The sequence below is a fragment of the Bombina bombina genome, chromosome 6, assembly GCF_027579735.1.
Source record: "Bombina bombina isolate aBomBom1 chromosome 6, aBomBom1.pri, whole genome shotgun sequence".
NCBI lineage: Eukaryota > Metazoa > Chordata > Amphibia > Anura > Bombinatoridae > Bombina > Bombina bombina.
In genome coordinates this window covers 818,139,788-818,159,449 of record NC_069504.1, presented here as the reverse complement: position 1 = coordinate 818,159,449, position 19,662 = coordinate 818,139,788, and the positions used below count along the sequence as shown (strand labels likewise).

At 35.7% G+C, this 19,662-nt stretch overlaps 1 protein-coding gene across 2 annotated transcripts in view; it reads left to right on the top strand.

Annotated features, from left to right (window-relative positions):
* Window positions 1-7,425: 7,425 nt before the first annotated feature.
* LOC128663728 (fumarylacetoacetate hydrolase domain-containing protein 2) overlaps window positions 7,426-19,662 on the top strand; it is a 59,583-nt gene continuing 47,346 nt past the window's right edge. Inside the window, exons 1-3 of one of the 2 annotated variants that reach the window (XM_053718187.1) lie at window positions 7,426-7,548; window positions 8,200-8,464; window positions 17,548-17,764. In XM_053718187.1, the coding sequence (XP_053574162.1) occupies window positions 8,205-8,464; window positions 17,548-17,764 (477 nt within the window). In that variant the 5' untranslated portion in view covers window positions 7,426-7,548; window positions 8,200-8,204. The remainder of the gene's footprint in view (window positions 7,549-8,199; window positions 8,465-17,547; window positions 17,765-19,662) is intronic. The other variant, XM_053718188.1, reaches the window with a different exon arrangement.

The window sequence follows — 19,662 nt, the reverse complement described above, 5'->3', positions numbered from 1 at the left end:
TTAGTAAAAAGCAAAACCAAAGCCATATATGTCTGCTATTTATGAACAAAGGGGATCCCAGAGAAGCATTTACAACCATTTATGCTATAATTGCATAAGTTGTTTGTAAATAATTTCAGTGAGAAACCTAAAGTTTGTGAAAAAAATTGTGAAAAAGGGAACAATTTTTTTTATTTGATCGCATTTGGCGGTGAAATGGTGGCATGAAATATACCAAAATGGGCCTAGATCAATACTTTGGGATGTCTTCTAAAAAAAAATATATACATGTCAATGGATATTTAGGGATTCCTGAAAGATATCAGTGTCCCAATGTAACTATCGCTAATTTTGAAAAAAAGTGGTTTGGAAATAGCAAAGTGCTACTTGTATTTATGGCCCTATAACTTGCAAAAAAAGCAAAGAACATGTAAACATTGGGTATTTCTAAACTCACGACAAAATTTAGAAACTATTTAGCATATGTTTTTTTGGGTGGTTGTAGATGTGTAACAGATTTTGGGGGTCAAAGTTAGAAAAAGTGTGTTTTTTTCCATTTTTTCCTCATATTTTATAATTTTTTTTATAGTAAATTATAAGATATGATGAAAATAATGGTATATTTTGAAAGTCCATTTAATGGCGAGAAAAACGGTATATAATATGTGTGGGTACAGTAAATGAGTAAGGGGAAAATTACAGCTAAACACAAACACCACAGAAATGTAAAAATAGCCTTGGTCCCAAACGGACAGAAAATGGAAAAGTGCTGTGGTCATTAAGGGGTTAAAATAAACTCAATGCTCTACTGGGGCAAGAGGCATTTGTGAGCAGCTACCAGCTTCCAATACTGGTCCTCAGCCTACCTAAGTGTGCTTTTCAACAAAGGATAACAAGAGAAAGAAGCAAATTAGATTATAAAAGTAAATTGGAAAGTTGTTTAAAATTTGCATGTTCCATCAGAATCATGACAGTTTATTTTTCACTTTACTGTTTTTGATTGAATGACAATATGCGTTTATTCAAATAAGATTTTCTTCAGCTATAATTTCTATATAACACACTTCAGCATCTTTTGGGGCACAAGAGTGTACAATTTTCAGTTTTGAAATTCATGAAAAACAGGCAAAATAAATATTGAATATAGAGTGAAAAAAATTGCAATTCACTAATATGTTATGGGGAATTCGATTCTGAGTTTGTACCTTTTTTAAGCTCAATCAAAGGGATAGAAAAAACCTTGTAAGACATTTCTGTAGTGTTGTTATAGAATAACATACCAACCAAGTCTTAATATTTTAAAACAAATTAAAGGGACAGTCTAGTCCAAAATAAACGTTCATGATTCAGATAGAGTGTAATTTTAAACATTTTTCAAATTTACTTTTATCACCAATTTTGCTTTGTTCTTTTGGTATTCTTAGTTGAAAGCTAAACCTAGGAGGTTCATATGCTAATTTCTAAGCCCTTGAGGGCCGCCTCTTCTCTCAGGGCATTTTGACAGTTTATTTACCACTAGAGGGTGTTAGTTCATGTGTGTCATATAGATAACACTGTGCTTACGCATGTGGAGTTCAGGTGAGCCAGCTCTGATTGGCTAAAATGGATGTCTGTCAAAAGACCTGAAATAAGGGGGCAGTCAGCAGAGGCTTAGATACAAGGTAATCACAGAGGTAAAAAGTATATTAATATAACCGTGTTGGTTGTGCAAACCTAGGGAATGGGTAATAAAGGGATTATCTATCTTTAAACAATAAAAATTCTGTTGTAGACTGTGCCTTTAACACCCTTTTTACTGTAATTATTTTTCAATAGCCAAACTCCACCCACTATTTGCCTTATTTGGAGGAGCCACAACCATAAAGTTAGTATAATGTACTCTGTTTTGTGGTTGTTATCTGTTAAAACAACATAAAACCCAAACGTTTACTGTCCTGATTCAGATAGAGAATACTATTTTAAACAACTTTACATTTTTCTTTTATTATTTAATTTGCTTTGTATCCTTTGTTGAACACAAGGCATATATCTGCAGACACCAATCAGCAGTTCTTGAACAAAGGATACTAAAAGAACAAAACAAATTAGATCATAGAAGTAAATTTGAAAGTTGTTTAAAACTGCATGCTTTGAAGCAGGAAATACAAAATTGGGTTTCATGCCCCTTTAAAGCTAATTAGAGAAATATGTAGTAGGGTTACCCTTGAGAAGTCGTCTGTACTTTCTGTGTTCTGACTGAGAAATAGAAATTGTTCAATACTCAGAGCTAAATTACACGAATTGGGGCAAAATAATTAAATTATGCATAACTAAATATTTTATTTAAAAAGCTCAAGGTGTTTACTGCCCCTTTAAAAAGCACAAGTACATTCTAGGCAGTGCTTCTTTATTTTTTACTTTGGACTAGGCACGTGGATTTGTGTACTTTGTTAGCCAATGAATGCCAAAAATGGCAGCCACCAGCAGAATTTCTCTCTTTGGTGTCAGATTTGTTATTGTGAAAGTGCAACACACAAGGATCTGGATTTGTACAGATCTGTGTGTGTTGCCCTTTTACAAGAAGACATCTGAAAAGAGACAAATGCTGCTGGCCATTTTCTGCATTTGTTTGCTAGTGTCCATTGAGGTAGTAACGTTTGGAAACTAGTGATAAAATCCTTTTTATCTCTATTAAAGTGTATGGAGATTTGTATGTTACCACCAGTTTCCAAACATTACCAACTCAATGGAAACTAGGCCAAAGTACACAAATGCACCTGCCTACTTGGGACCCATTTTTACATTAGAATATTGTTTTTCTTTTCCTTCCCAAGGCAGGGAGAGTCCACGACTTCATTCATAACTGTTGGGAATATCAACACCTCACCACCAGGAGGAGGCAAAGACACCCCAGTCAAAGAAAAAGCCTACCACAAAATAAAAATGAATTAAATATTTTTGTTCTTTCAGCGTGTCTGCAGGCTTTACAGATCCTGCACGGGTAGAAACCTATAAGTTCTTCGCCCAGTACTCATTTTTCTATTTATTGTTTTTTACAGTAGGTGCTAATATACTTTTTAGATTTCTCGCTTTGCGGTATACAAATTTAGGAATAGTTGGGAGTTTTGGACCTATGTGGGGGTCTGTTAAGAGTATTCTCCAATGTTTTCTCCAATGTGGCTTAACAGACATTATGGATTAACTGAGCCATCGACATCTACTTTTTGAATTCAAGGTAATTTCTGTATCATATATATACTATTAACTCCTACGCCTGGAACTTTTCTTTTACACAGATGGTAAAAAGGTCCTAACAAAGTGACTGTGCTAAATGTTTTTAAAAACGGATTTATTAATTTTGCTATAGGCATTTTTTAAGGTTGGCCAACCTATGAGACACTTTTAACTTTCTTTATGAATTTGGGATAGAATCCCCTGCCTGACAGTAATTCATTTTTATTTTTTATATATATTTAAATTCATTTATAATTTACTTTTAAGTGACTTTTATAATTTTGTATGTTGCATTCATAAGGCTTACTTATATGGTGTAGTGAGATCCTTTGTGCATATTCAGTAGAGCTTATTTTAAAAAAAACTATCAGAGAGTTTACTTTTAAATTTATTATCGAATGTATTTATTTCTAACTTTTTATTAATTTCTATTTTTAACTCTTTATTTATATTTATTATTAATTTCATTTTTATCACGTTATCTCATATCTCAATAGTACATCTGGTACAAATATCAGTTCTCTCCTTGGTAATAGCAATCTCAGTGCTCCTATCCTCTCTCTCATTTTTTATGCAATTGTTTTTAGCCTGGCACAATGATGTTTTGGGCACAGAAATTGATGCCAACCCTGGCATAGGTGCTGTAATTCTCATTTTTGAATACGTAACTGATATTTTCAAAGGGTTAATATTAATTGGGCCAGGCTAAAAACTATTTCATGTCATGCAGGGGGATCTACCCTACATATATCCATAGTAAAATCAGTGGCCCAATGGTTATTAACCCTTTGAAAATTTCAATTACTTATTCACAAATGGGAATTACGCCACCTATAAACACCATTGGGCCAGGCTAAAAACAATTGCATGTCATGGAGGGGGATCTACCCTGTATATATATTCATAGTGAAATCAGTGGCCCAATGGTCATTAACACTTTTAAAATATCAGTTACTTATTCAAAATTGTAATATTTGTATTGATGCCAACGTATGCCATTTTTTCCAGTTTGTATATACAATTGTTGTATAAAGGGAAATCACCTATGTGTAATTACATTATATGAATCATATTGTTATTTAAATAAAACCTATAGTTTTTATTAGGGTTGCACCGATACCGATACTAGTATCGGTATCGGTACCGATACCAAGTACTTGCATGAGTACTTGTACTCGTGAAAATGCACCGATACTTAAACCGATACCTCCACTTACTACCCATATGCTATCTTGTGGTGTTTATTTCAAACTGCATGTTCCCATTTCATTTAAAGCTGTAGTGGAGACTAAACTAAAAATTGTTTACTACTGTTCTACCAATACAAATTGCTCTTATTTGTATTATTGTAGGAGAGATCACTGTACTGCGTTCAGACTGTACTGTACTGCGTTCAGACTGTACTGTACTGTACTGTTCATCACTGTACTGCCCAGACCCTGAAGTACTGGGCAGTTAATAAACTGAGATTTCCAGCTCTGGCTAAAATGGCCCAAAAATATCTTTCTGCCCCATGCAGTAGTGTGGAAAGTTGAACCTCCTTACTGATAGCAAACACAGACTTATAGCTGAACATGCAGAGATGCTTCTGTTCTGTTCCTTAAAAAGAACTTGCCACTAACTTTTGAAAAATTATTCTAATTGCTAGATTGCCTTTTATACTGCTAGTTCTCATCTTGCACAATTATGTTCAAAACATACTGTACTCTGAGGAACATCTTAGTTTATATCATTGCAGGAAGAGTACTCATAGGAAAAATGAAGTTAATCCCAATGAACACTCATCCTGCAATTATAGGACTAGATTTAGATTACATTTGATTGGTAAGCTTTACCAATGCTCTGTTCACATTTCCAACTTCATAGCCTTTAATGGAGTAGGACAAGTAATGAGAGCATTGCTAAAGCTTACCAGTCAAATGTAATCTAGCCCATAGTGTTGTTCCCCATGATTAAACAGTATTCTGTTCTATTTTTTACTGTATGGCACTTTTAGTTGGTTGCAATTTTATATTTGTTATTTATTGTTGTTGTTAATATATTTTATTGTAATATTTTTATTTCTAAACATGTTCTGTGAACTTTGTGACAAATACAACTGTTTTATTATTTCATAATATCTTTTGAGCTACAGTCCTTCATAATTATAAAGAAGAAATCTTAAATAATTAGTCTGTATTGTGCTTGGTAAACTGTCACATGACATAAAAAAAAAGTATCAGTAATTGGTATCGGCGAGTATTTGAAAACAAGTATCGGTACTTGTACTCGGTCTTAAAAAAATGGTATCGGTGCAACCCTAGTTTTTATTTGATATAAAACCTAAGTTATAGAAAGAGAAGGTAGAAACTGAATAAGTGACTACACACAAGATTTCAGCACTTCATTTTTATTATAGATGGCTCAATGAGCCTTACCATTAAAATGGTTACCCTAGTGCTTTTTAGATCGGGCATATACAATACAGGCAGGGTATCTACATAAAGTGTATCAAGACAAATGAACCAGGTTGTGTGTAGTCACTTATTCAGTTTCTACCTTCTCTTTCTATAACTTAGGTTTTATATGTAATTTTAAGGGTCTGCACTTCTGACCTTCATATAAGGTTTAAAGGGCCATAATACCCAAATGTTTAAACACTTGAAAGTGATGCAGCATAGCTGTAAAAAGCTGTCTAGAAAATATCACCTGAACATCTCTATGTAAAAAAGAAAGATATTTTACCTCAAAAGTTCCTCAGTAGCCACCTCCCATTGTAAAGGATTTCTAAGCAGCATTTTAGTGTGTCTGTCCTAGGACAGCAGAAGGGATGAGCATTGTGTACTCTCATATTATTTCACCAATCAGGTAAAGGAAGCTTACTATGAAATCTCATGAGATCACAGTAAAAGAGTTCATGACCTCAGCACTGCTGATTGGCTGCTGTTCATTTCTTCATTTTTTAAAAAAATTTTTACCTGCAGCTGGGAGCAGCTGAGTATAACTTTTTACACAGAACTTACTCTGCTGAGCTGAGGAAATTGTGAGTTAAAATATCTTCCTTTTTTACATAGAGATGCTCAGGTGATATTTTCCTGTCAGCTTTTTAGTTATACTGCATCAGTTTCAAGTGATTTAGCATATGAGTATTATGTCCCTTTAAGTCCTAAGTGAATTCTTGGCACTTAGGTTGTTCTATAAATAATGACTTATTATAGCCTGACTCCCTTTTACTTCTATATAAAAAATGTTTTATTTTAAAGTCAATTTAAAGCAGTCTGCCAAAAAAAATTGAATAAGAAACCAACTTCCATGAATAAGAAAGCTTTAATAATAAAGCAACTTCCTTGTCGTCAAAAGACAAGTTTGTGTATAGTTAGCAAGTTCAGTTTTATTTAGCTTGGTAGTTTCCCCTTGCTCATCTGCAGTATAGATAACAGCTTCTCTCCTACAAAATAAATCATTTAAAAAATGAATAAAAAAACAAAATTTTGGGCTCCATGTGTAATAGTTTCCCACACCTAGGTCTGCATGTTTCTAGCACAAATACCAGGCACAGGTTCCCATTATTCAGAGATGAAAACCAAATCTCTTGCTGTCTGTATAAAGCAGCCTTTAATCAATATCACAGTTTCTTGCTTCATGAAAACACATGCTCTTCTCACTGCTTTGTCAGATTAGTGTTTCTTCCATGTCCAGCACAAGCCCAGACAACTCCTAACCAAGGACAGACAGCTGCAGAAATAAAACAGAAATGTCCTATTCGTTTGCGTCTCCCGTCCTTCTATTTCCTCAACTCTCTGTACCATGATCCATCTGATTCTGATCACTGCAGTCACGTGACTGCTGTGATGTCAGAGGGTCAATAAAGGGATGGAATCTAGCCGCTACCAAACCAAAAGTGTCATATTTATTCAAAGTAGTCTAGCTGCAGACTGGAGCTCCATTCTAGACAGGAAACATGTGACCTCCGCTGACGCTAGACAGGAAACATGTGACCTCCACTCAAAGCTTTTTTTTTTTTAATCAACTTTAATGTAACAGACAACCTATAGATAATCATTCTGGAAACGAAACATTTTGCAGCTTTCTTGTTCTTCTTAATGTGCACTGCAGTGGTTTATGCTGATTGTCATTTAAAAGGTAACCACTGTGAGTGCAGTGCACAACAAGAAAGCTGCAAAATGTTTCGTTTTCAGAATGATTGTCTATAACTTGTTTGTTACATTAAAGTTGATTAAAAAAAAAAGAAAAAAAGCTTTGAGTGGAGGTCACATGTTTTCTGTCTTGAGTGGAGCTCCGGTCAGCAGCTAGACGCTTCTCGCTACTGGAGAGGGGTAGAGGGATCGTCCAGCTGTCACCTTGGTAACATTTAGGGTGCTGTATGACGAGGCTCCATTGTAAATTATACAAATTTACAGTTAAATAGTTCACAATTAAATATAGATAAGTTCACGTTTGACTGATTACTATAAATTCTTTGTAGATTCCATCACATGTTCAATCCCTAATTACATTGGGATAGAATGCACATATATATTGGTTTCTTATAGCTAAACAAAAATGTGCTACTATGTTGCAACCCACGTGCTTACATTGTAGCTCTTTGATTTTTGTTTTTTTATTTTGTTGCTTAATTGTCAACTTTATGGCACAATCCTTATTATAGATAGCAACAATGTGTAGTTGCCTAAAAATGACTTCAAGGAGCCTTCCCTTTTAAACAATATAGATAACGTGTAAATCAAAGCCATGCAGTGATTCTACTATGGCAATTAACTGAATTATAGGACTACCTGGAACAGAGATGCATGTGTTCCTAGGAATTAATAAACCAGACTGCCCAATCCAATCTGAAACTTATGAAACTGTATATCCGTTAATACCACCACCATCAGAGAGATCTCTGTGAATATACTATTTGATAAAAAGTAGCCTTCAGATCATATGAAATGTGAGGTGACATTATGGCATTTAAGTATTTCTATAATTTGCTCTGCTACTATATCTATTTTTCTTCTTCTTCAGGTCTGATGTTGGGAACTTTTCGAGGTGCCCTCAGAATTCCTCTTATTATTCTCCAATCATTGTCTAGGAAAGGTTTTTCCAATTTTCCACCTCTAAGAATGAGGCTGGTTCAGTTCAAGAGTTCAGTGGCCCCTGGTCTGAGGATAGGGCTGGAAATGGAGGCAGGAGGAAGTGTCATTGACCTAAATGCCTTTGACCCATCCCTTCCCTGTGGAATGAGGGAGTTCCTTGAGGCTGGAGACACTGCTTTACAGACAGCTAAAAGGTGCAGAGCAATGCATACTAAGTAGTGCTATAACATAAGCACTAAAATGTAGCTGTAAACACTGAAAGAAAATATTCAAATGCTATTATTGTCCAGCCCTGGCATATTTTTTTAGAAATCATGTGTATATGACTAATTAAACCAAGCATTTACATGCAACTATAGATTGGAAAGATATAATTAGTACCATTAATTGTTATACCATTACTAAGAATAATATGTTCATTATAATTGAACCACATTTAAAGGGATAGTCTAGGTAAAATTAAACTTTCATGATTCAGTCAGAGCATGCAATTTTAAGCAACTTTCTAATTTATTTCTATTAGCAATTTTTCTTTGTTATCTATTTGAAAAAGCAAGAATATGGGCTTAGGTTCAGCACCTGGGTAACGCTTTCTGATTGGTGTCTTAATGTAGCCACTAGTCATTAAGCGCTACCCAGGTGCTGAACCAAAAATGGTCCGACTCCTAAGCTTACATTCTTGCCTTTTCAAATAAAGATACCAAAAGAACAAAGAAAATTTGATAATAGGAGTACATTAGAAAGTTGCTTAAAATTTAATGCTCTATCTGAATCGTGAAAGTTTAATTTTTACTAGATTATCCCTTTAAGATGAAACCCTAGTGAGTATATTGTAAATAAAGATCCCTTATATTACATACTATTTCTCATTATATTAGTGTCTCTTTAAACATTATCACATGCTGTTCACATACCTCAAGCAGTCTTATATTTAAAGGGACAGTAAAATCAAAATTACATTTTCATGATTCAGACAGCATGTAATTTTAAACAACTTTCCAATTTACTTCTGTTATCAAATTGACTTTGTTCTCTTGGTATCTTTTGTTGATGAGTAAACCTAGATAGGCTCATAGGAACTCCAGAGCGTGCACGTGTCTTTAGTACTGTATGACAGCAGTGTTTGCATAGTGTATAACATTGCTACAAGTATTATTGTTAACACTGCTTCCACAGACTTCTAAAGACACAGGCACGATCCTGAGCCCCTATGAACCTATCAAGGTTTACTCTTCAACACAGTATACCAAGAACATGACGCATATTTAATAATAGAAGTAAATTCCTATTAAATAGTCAATTCCTATTAAAGGGACAGTAAGCACCTTGTACGTACAAGATATTTCTGTTGTGTTGCTATAGAATAAAATATAATCCAAGTCTAAGCATTTTCAAAACAAATTAACAACCTTTTTCACTGCAATTGTTTTTCAGTAGCCAATCTACACCCACCATTTGCCCCTTTTTTTTTTTTTTTTGAAGGAGCCAATTTGGGCTTTAATCTGCAGACAACAAGGCTAACCACAGCCATAGGGCAAAATGTATCATCCTCGCAGGTGGACAGGTTCGCAAGTAGTGAACTTGTTCGCCTGCAATTACCACTGCAATGCTGCATCGCTTGGTGAAATGTATCATTGCACAACAGGTTTCTTGTACAATGCCACCCCCTGCTCCTGCACAAACAATTGTGCTAAAGCAGGGCATGTCAGTCACCCCGAACAAGCGAGTGTCAGGGTGTCTGATCTTGCCACCTATATGGTGGTGGAGAGGAAAAATAAGCAGTTTCTGCTTTTTTAAATATGTGGCAGCAGACTCGCTCATGCCAGCCTGCTCTGTATAGCCAAAAAGCTGCAAATGCAGCGTTTTAAATTTACCTTATAATGTTAGTATAAGTTATGTTTTATTTTTAGTTAACATATGTTAAAACCACGTGTATGTAGCAAGGTTGTGCTTAAAGTAATGGTAAGTTCAATCATTTAAAAAACTCTAGGATTTACCATCACTAAAAATAAACTGTAGTTTCAGTCATAACTTACTAAAAAAAAAAAAAAAAAAGGGTGCTCAACTCACTCTATCTGTGCCGTAGTAGATCTCTAAAGTCAACTGCTCTGGCTACCACCTCACAGACCTCTTCTTCAATGAGGTGATGTTTACACCTCTTAACCAATAGCAGTGAGTGTCATCTGGCACGGCACGGCTATTGGTTTATAGGTGGAACTGTAACCTCATTGGTAAAGAGTGTTGTGCCATGGGCAGCCGGAGGGGCTGAGTTTAGAAATCTACTTGCGGCAGATAAGGGTGAGTTTAGCACCCTTTTTTATTAAGTGATGACTGCAAGTTTTTAGTGATGGTAAATCCTAACATTTTTTTCAACACTTGGATTTACCATCACTTTAAGAAGTTACTGAGCATTAGAAAATCCTCCATTTTAAGAGCTAAAGTACATGAAAATGGGGCAAATAAATAATGAAAGTATAATGCAAAATTGTTTTATTACACATAACATTTTATGTAGAAATCTCAATGTTTTACGGTCCCTTTAATGCTACAATGCAGGATGGGTTTGATTTAAATAACTATTCAGTAAGACGTTATAATTAAAGACACATTTTTCACAACCAGATGAATGTTTGATTTTTAGAATAAAAACTTTTCTGATTAGTTTTATAGTTATAGCAGTAAATTACTGATTTAGTTATAGAATTCTAAAAATACATACGGCTAGATTACGAGTTTTGCGTTATGAGGGGTGCGGTGCTAACTTGCACGTTATTGTCACTGCTCACTTCCCTACAGCGCTGGTATTACAGGTTTATAAAAACCCAGCGTTATTAGGCAAGAAGTGAGCGTAGAGCAAAATTGAGCTCCATACCGCACTCCAATACCAGCGCTGCTGAAAGCCGCGGTGAGCTGGTTTTACGTGTTCGTGCATGATTTCCCCATAGGCATCAATGGGGAGAGCCGGCTGAAAAAAAGTCTAACACCTGTAAAAAAGCAGCGTAAAGCTCCGCAACGCAGCCACTTTGATTCCTGTGGGGAAACAAAATTTATGTTTACACCTAACACCCTAACTTGAAATCCAAGTCTAAACACCCTTAATCTGCCACACCCGACATCTACATTATATTTATTAACCCCTAATCTGCCGCCCGACATCTTCATTATTCTTATTAACCCCTAATCTGCCGCCCCAACGTTGCCGCCACTATAATAAATATATTAACCCCTAAACCGCCGTACTCCCACATAGCAAACACTAGTTAAATATTATTAACCCCTAATCTGCCGCCCCTAACATCGCTGCCACCTACCTACATTTATTATCCCCTAATCTGCCGCCACAACTATACTAAATTTATTAACCCCTAAATCTAACCCTTAATTAAATATAATTAAAATAAATAAAACTTACTATCATTACCTAAATAATTCATATTTAAAACTAAATACTTAACTATAAAATAAACCCTAAGCTAGCTACAATATAACTAATAGTTACATTGTATCTATCTTAGGTTTTATTTTTATTTTAAAGGCAAATTGGAACAGCCAATAGAATGCAAGCTCAATCCTATAGGCTGATTGGATCAGCCGATAGGATTTTTTCACCTTTAATTCCGATTGGCTGATAGAATTCTATCAGCCAATCGGAATTCAAGGGACGCCATTTTGGATGACGTTAATTAAAGGAACCTTCATTCTTCAAGAAGACATCGATTAAAGAGGATGCTCCGCGCCGGATGTCTTGAATATGGAGCCGCTCCGAGCCGGATGGATGAAGATAGTGGAGGACCACTTCTGCCGGCTTGGATGAAGACTTCTGCCACTTCGTTGAGGACTTCTTGCCACTTGGATGAAGACTTCTCCCAGCTTCGTTGAGGATGGATGTCTGATCTTCAAAACTGTAAGTGGATCTTCGGGGGTTAGTGTTAGTTTTTTTTAAGGGTTTATTGGGTGGGTTTTATTTTCAGATTAGGGTTTGGGCACTGAAAAAGAGCTAAATGCCTTTTTAAGGACAATGCCCATCCAAATGCCCTTTTCAGGGCAATGGGGAGCTTAGGTTTTTTTTAGTTAGGATTTTATTTGGGGGGTTGTAAAACAGGAGACAAGAGGGGCGCCTCATGTGTAGATCAATATGTTAAACTGAAAATAACATATAAAGCCAAAAGGGTACTCACATTTGGCCCAAGTACACTTATGTACTAGTAGGTTTAACCATTGTTTGTTAATGTTTTAATAAACTAACTTGTTTTATACAAGCTTTGGTTTACTTTCATCAAACAGCAGTTTGAACTGTTGTAGCTGACCTATTCCACCCATTCCCAAGTCTAGCAGGACCGGACTGCCTAGACTGATCCATACCTGGAGAGGGTTAGCTGATACACCCTAAGCTATCAGCCTGCACCTACTAGTACATAAGTGTACTTGGGCCGAATGTGAGTACCCTTTTGGCTTTATATGTTATTTTCAGTTTAACATATTGATCTACACATGAGGCGCCCCTATTGTCTCCTGTTTTACTATTCAGCACTGGATTAAATTGGAGAGGAGGAGAGCAGCCGATCCTATACATCACAAGGGTTAGCCGATACACCCTGAGTTACCAGCCTGCATCTATTAGTACATATGTGTACTTGGGCTTAATGTGAGTACACATTTGGCTTATTTTATTCTAATTGTTTGGACATACTGATACACACATGAGGCGCCCCTCTTGTTTTTTATTATATTCTATTTGGGGGGTTGGTTGTGTGGGTGGTTGGTTTTACTGTTGGGGGGTTGTTTGTATTTTTTTTTTACAGGTAAAAGATCTAATTTCTTTGAGGCAATGCCCTGCAAAAGGCCCTTTTAAGGGATATTGGTAGTTTAGTTTAGACTAGTTTTTTTTTATTGGGGGGGGGCTTTTTTTATTTTGATAGGGCTATTAGATTAGGTGTTTTTCTTTTTGTAATTTAGGTAATTGTATTTAATTTAGGTAATTGATTTAATTGTAGTGTAAGGTTAGGTGTTAGTGTAAGACAGGTTAGGTTTCATTTTACAGGTCAATTTGTATTTATTTTAGCTAGGTAGTTAGTAAATAGTTAATAACTATTTAGTAACTATTCTACCTGGTTAAAATAAATACAAACTTAGCTGTAAAATATAAATATAAACCCTAAGCTAGCTACAATGTAACTATTAGTTATATTGTAGCTAGCTTAGGTTTTATTTTACAGGTAAGTATTTCCTTTTAAATAGGAATAATTTAGGTAATTATAGTAGGTTTTATTTAGATTTATTTTAATTATATTTAAGTTAGGGGGTGTTAGGGTTAAGGTTAGACTTAGGTTTAGGGGTTAATAAATTTAGTATAGTGGCGGTGACGTTGGGGGCGGCAGATTAAGGGTTAATAAATGTAGGTAGGTGGCGGCGATGTTAGGGGTGGCAGATTAGGGGTTAATAATAATTAACTAGTGTTTGTGATGCGGGAGTGCAGCGGTTTAAGTGTTAATATGTTTATTATAGTGGCGGCGATGTCTGGAGCGGCAGACTAGGGGTTAATAAATTTATTTTAGTGTTTGCGAGGCGGGAGGGCCTCGGTTTAGGGGTTAATAGGTAGTTTATGGGTGTTAGTGTACTTTTTAGCACTTTAGTTATGAGTTTTATGTTACAGCTTTGTAGCATAAAACTCAAAACTACTGACTTTCAGTTTACGTTATCGATCTTGGCGGTATAGGGTGTATCGCTCACTTTTTGGCCTCCCAGGCAGACTTGTAATACCGGCGCTGTGGAAGTCCCATTGAAAAAAGACATTACGCAAATTGCGTAAGTTAATTTGCGTAACAGCCAAAAAAGTGTGCGGTGCCCCTAAACCTGCAAGACTCGTAATACCAGCGGTAGAGAAAAAGCAGCATTATGAGCCTTAACGCTGTTTTTCACCCATACCGCAAAACTCGTAATCTATCTGATAGATAATTAGGAAATTATATGCTGTGAGGGTCAGTGCACTACTATTCAAACATTATATGTTCTCAGAGAGTCAGCAGTGGCTTGTATGATACAAATTATGGGCTAAATTATAAGTGGAGCGCAAAATATTGCTTCTGCGAAAGTGGTATTTGCGATCCACTTCGTAATACCAGTTCACCAAAAGAATGGAAGCATTACGCTTCCATAAGCTCCAATGGGAGCCTCATTCTCATTCCGTGAGACACGGCCTGAGAACTAGCGCAGCAAAGGGGGTAAGTCGCACAACAGTTTTAAATATATATGAATATATACATATATATTTGTGTTAATATATGTATATACACATAACACATAAGCATATACATATATATTTATTGAGAATACACAGTTCCCATAGACCGCAATGTAAAGGCACTTTTAGTGACTTTTTTTCTTCCTAACACCCCGCAGCCGCCGTTAGCCCTAAAAAACTGCCTAGTGCAGTCATTTAAAAAAAAAAAAGATGCTAGAATTTTTTATTTTTCAAAAGTCACTACACATAACCAGAGGGCACCCTATCCCTTTAAAACACTGTTTACCAAACCCAGTCCTTTATTTCACCTGTGATCTAGTTAAGATATAATGGATATCTGGCCTGAGTAAGGGTCCTGAGGACTGGGTTTGGGAACACTGCTTTAAAAGGACATTAAACTCAGAATTAAATCCTGTTTAAAAGACTATTAAATGCAGCAGAATTGCATAATTAACAAGTGCATAATAAAAAGACAATGATTTAACACCTACTCTGAATTTCAAATAAGCAGTAGATTTTTTTTTTTTTTTGGACAAATTATTTTATTTCCCTATTTTCCGACTCCCTGTATCATGTGACAGACATCAGCCAATCACAGACTAGTATACATATACCCTGTGAGGTTGTGCACATGCTCAGTAGGATCTTGTTCTCCAGAAAGTGTGAATATAACAAGATTGTGCAAAATGTAATAATGGAAATAAATTGGAAAGTGTCTTAAAACTGCATGCTCTATCTGAATCATAAAACTTTATTTTGACTTGAGTGTCCCTTTAAAGGGACACTAAACTGTTTAATGCAAGCAAGAATTTCATTGGTTGATATTCGTGAAGTGTAATTATGTTTTTTCTAAAATGAAAATCTATTGAAGTAACGTTTTCATAAACCTATAATCCTCATTGTATAAGATCTCTTGCTATATCCCCTGTCAGCATAGCTCTGAAACAGTTTTCTCTTTTTATGTTACTGAAACTGGGTAATACAGATAATAAAAAAAATAAATATAATAATGGTGCACACACCTGCTGCCTTCCTCAAAAACCAACTATAGAATTTTTTTCAGAGCTTAGTTTATATTAAAGGGACAGTCTACTTTAAAAGTTTTATTGTTTAAAAGATAGATAATCCCTTTATTACCCATTCCCCAGTTTTGCATAACTAACTGTTATATTTTTACCTTTGTGATTACCTTGTATCTAAGCCTCTGCAGACTGCCCACTTATGAAAACTGTCAAAATGCACTGTGATACACGGCAGTCTTCAACAGCTTAGAAATTAGTTTGAGCCTACATAGGTTTAGCTTTCAACAAAGAATAGCAAGAGAACAAAGCTAATTTGATGAAAAAAGTAAATTGGAAAGTTGTTTAAAATTGCATGCCCAATCTGAATCATGAAAGTTTAATTTTGACTAGACTGTCCCTTTTAAAAGCTCTGTCCTAGGCTTGGAAAGCAATAAAGGGAGTGACCATTGTACAATCATAGGCAGAGCTTGTAAGGTACCATGGACGGTCCATAGGGATCAGGCATTTAAAGATGTGAAGTAGGGCCGCAACAACTAATCAATAAGATTGATCACATCATTTTATAACTCCTACACATGGTATTGTGCAAATTTTTTTTATTTTATTATATTATTTTTTTCCATTTTTATTTTCCTATCCAATTAATCGGATTATAATCAGCTAATTTATTGGATTGGAAAAAAAATACCATGTGCAGGAGTTCATCAGAGTGAAGAAGTTGGTGTCGTGCAACTAAACAAATAATCGTAGATCACCACCTAATCAATAATGAGATTCGTTGACATCTATTTTTATGATCAATCTTGCCGATTAGTTGTTGCAGCCCTAAAGAAGTGGCTTTTTTTTCATAAAGTGGCATAGTAAAAAGTATGCAGGTTACATTAATTATTTTACCTGCTTTCCTGTAATTTACCTCTGAAAACTATGCTTTTCACACTCTCCTAGAGAGGCTGGAGTGCATACTCCATGATTAGACCTTTCAATGCTCATATCACACTGCAGATCTGTATATTTACTGTAATGTCCCTTTAAATAGAACAAGCAGAGCAAACCATTGTGACAAGCAATTATAAAGAGACGGTGAAGTAAATTTAAGATTTCATAAATCAGATAGAACATGCGGTTTTAAACAATGTTACTTCTGCATTCTATTGCATTTATTTGCTGCCTGTATTCTATTGTTATCCTTTGTGAATGTGTAAAACTAGGTGGGCTCATAGGACCTCTGGGGTGTGTACGTGTCTTTAGCACTCTATGGCAGTAGTATTTGCAACTATGTTTGTAGCAATGTTATACAACGTTGCAAAAACTGCTACTATAAAGTACTAAAGACACGTTCACTCCCCTGAGGTCCTATGAGCCCACCTAAGTTTACACTTTCACAAAGGATAACAATTAAATGCAGCAAATTTGATAATATAAGTAAATTGTAAAGTTTTTTTTTTTTGGATTAGAATTGCATGCTCTATCCAGACTATAAAATCACTTAAAGGGACGGTAAAATCAAAATTAATTGACTTTTCTTCACTGTGGGTAACTATACTGTGGGGTAATTATACTGTGTAAAAGTTATTTAAAAGGGACAGTATACACTCATTTTCATATAAATGCATGTAATAGACCCTACTATAAAGAATAAGATGCACAGATACTAATATAAAAGTCCTGTATAAAACTGTTTAAAAACTTACTTAGAAGCTCTCAGTTTAGCTCTGTTGTAAAGGTAGTTGGAAAGCCCACTGCAAGCGGGAAATAAGACACTCCCCCTTCTTTTGCATATGAAAAGACCCTTTACACAAACAGGAGCAAGCTGGAGAAGGTAGCTGACGGTATTCTCATAAAACTTTGGGGCTTGGTTAGGAGTCTGAAAATCAGAGCAATGTTATTTAAATATAACCAAAACTATACATTTAAAAAAAAAAAAATAGATCTACAAAACATTTATGCAAAGAAAAAATGAGTGTATAATGTCCCTTTAAGTATTAGAAATGAGAAACTTGACTCTGTCCTTCAGGGCTCTTACCTCTGGTCAACACACACTGAAGCGCTCCCAGATCTCTATCTTGGCGCCTATCTCCAACCCTGAGAAGGTTATCTGTATTGGAATGAACTATGTGGATCACTGTCTAGAACAGAATGTGCCTGTCCCTAAAGAACCCATCATTTTCAGCAAATTCCCCAGCTCCATTGTTGGTCCAACAGACCCTATTATCCTTCCACCTGAGAGCAAGGTAAGTGCCCAGGGAATAATGAAAGATGGAAAATAATTGGCAGGCAGAACATATAATTTAATATGGGAATGGTAAAGAGATTTAGGAGGGAGATTTAGATTTTCCTTATTGGATTTCCTGTTTTTAAATTAAAGATCCAGTATACCTGTTTTAAATTTGTAATCTATCAACTCTTCTATTTATATTAGGTACTGCATTTATAACCTGATATTGAAACAGTTGTAGGACAAACTACAAAAATTACTAGTTTACAGCAGATGAACTCTGAGAGTACCTACCTTGTTTTAGCGATAACACTGATCTGCTGGAATTAGAAGTCCTTTCAGTGCACAGTGTGGTTCTTCCGGGTAGGAGGGATGATCACATGCTGGTGCACCCCCTCACACACTTATCACCAGGGTAGCCCCTCAGTGACCCTCCTGTAACAGGGACAATTTGCTTTAGGAATAGCAGAGAGGATATTAGCAATGTCTTAATTAAAAGTGCTATCACTCCAGTTTCAATAAAAATGCAATTTCCCAACTTTACGCACCTTTAACCCCAAGTAAAACAAACAAAATGCTCCTAGAGAGCACAAGGAGGTGCTATGTGAATATATATATATATATATATATAATACAATATAAAACGTTTATATTATGAATTAAGAAAATGAAAAATTGTAGTGGAATACCAAAAATCTTCAAAAACAGCAACAAACAATAAATATAAAGAATAATAGGAATCAAGAAAAAAAATAAATCCAAAAATAAAAAAATACAAAAAACATAAAGTAAAAAGAAAAATCCAGCTGCGAACAAACACCTAGATTTAGAGATTTGCGGCCAAAGGGGGTGCGTTAGCTACGCGTGTTTTTCCCCCCGCACCTTTTAAACAACGCTGGTATTTAGAATTCTCTGAAGGGCTGCATTAGGCTCCAAAAAGGGAGCGTAGAGGCGTATTTTCCGCCACTTCAACTCTCAATACCAGCATTGCTTACGGTAGCAGTAAGCTGGAAAAACGTGCTTGTGCACGATTCCCCCATAGGAAACAATGGGGCTGAGCTGGCTGAAAAAAAACCTAACACCTGCAAAAAAGCAGCGTTCAGCTCCTAACGCAGTCCCATTGTTTCCTATGGGGAAACACTTTCTAAGTCTGCACCTAACACCCTAACATGAACCCCGAGTCTAAACACCCCTAACCTTACACTTATTAACCCCTAATCTGCCGCCCCTGCTATCGCTGACCCCTGCATATTATTAACCCCTAATCTGCCGCTCCGGACACCGCCGCAACCTACATTATCCCTATGAACCCCTAATCTGCTGCCCCTAACACCGCCGACCACTATATTATATTTATTAACCCCTAATCTGCCCCCCCAACGTCGCCGCTACCTACCTACACTTATTAACCCCTAATCTGCCGACCGGACCTCGCCGCCACTATAATAAATTTAATAACTCCTAAACCGCCGCACTCCCGTCTCGCAACCCCTATAATAACTTTTATTAACTACTAATCTGCCCTCCCTAACATCTTTGACACCTAACTTCAAGTGTTAACCCCTAATCTGCCGACCGGACCTCGCCGCTACTCTAATAAATGTATTAACCCCTAAAGCTAAGTCTAACCCTAACACCCCCCTAAGTTAAATATAATTTAAATCTAACGAAATAAATTAAATCTTATTAAATAAATTAATCCTATTTAAAGCTAAATACTTACCTGTAAAATAAATCCTAATATAGCTACAATATAACGAATAATTATATTGTAGCTATTTTAGCATTTATATTTATTTTACAGGCAACTTTATATTTATTTTAACTAGGTACAATAGCTATTAAATAGTTATTTACTATTTAATAGCTACCTAGTTAAAATAATTACAAAATTACCTGTAAAATAAATCCTAA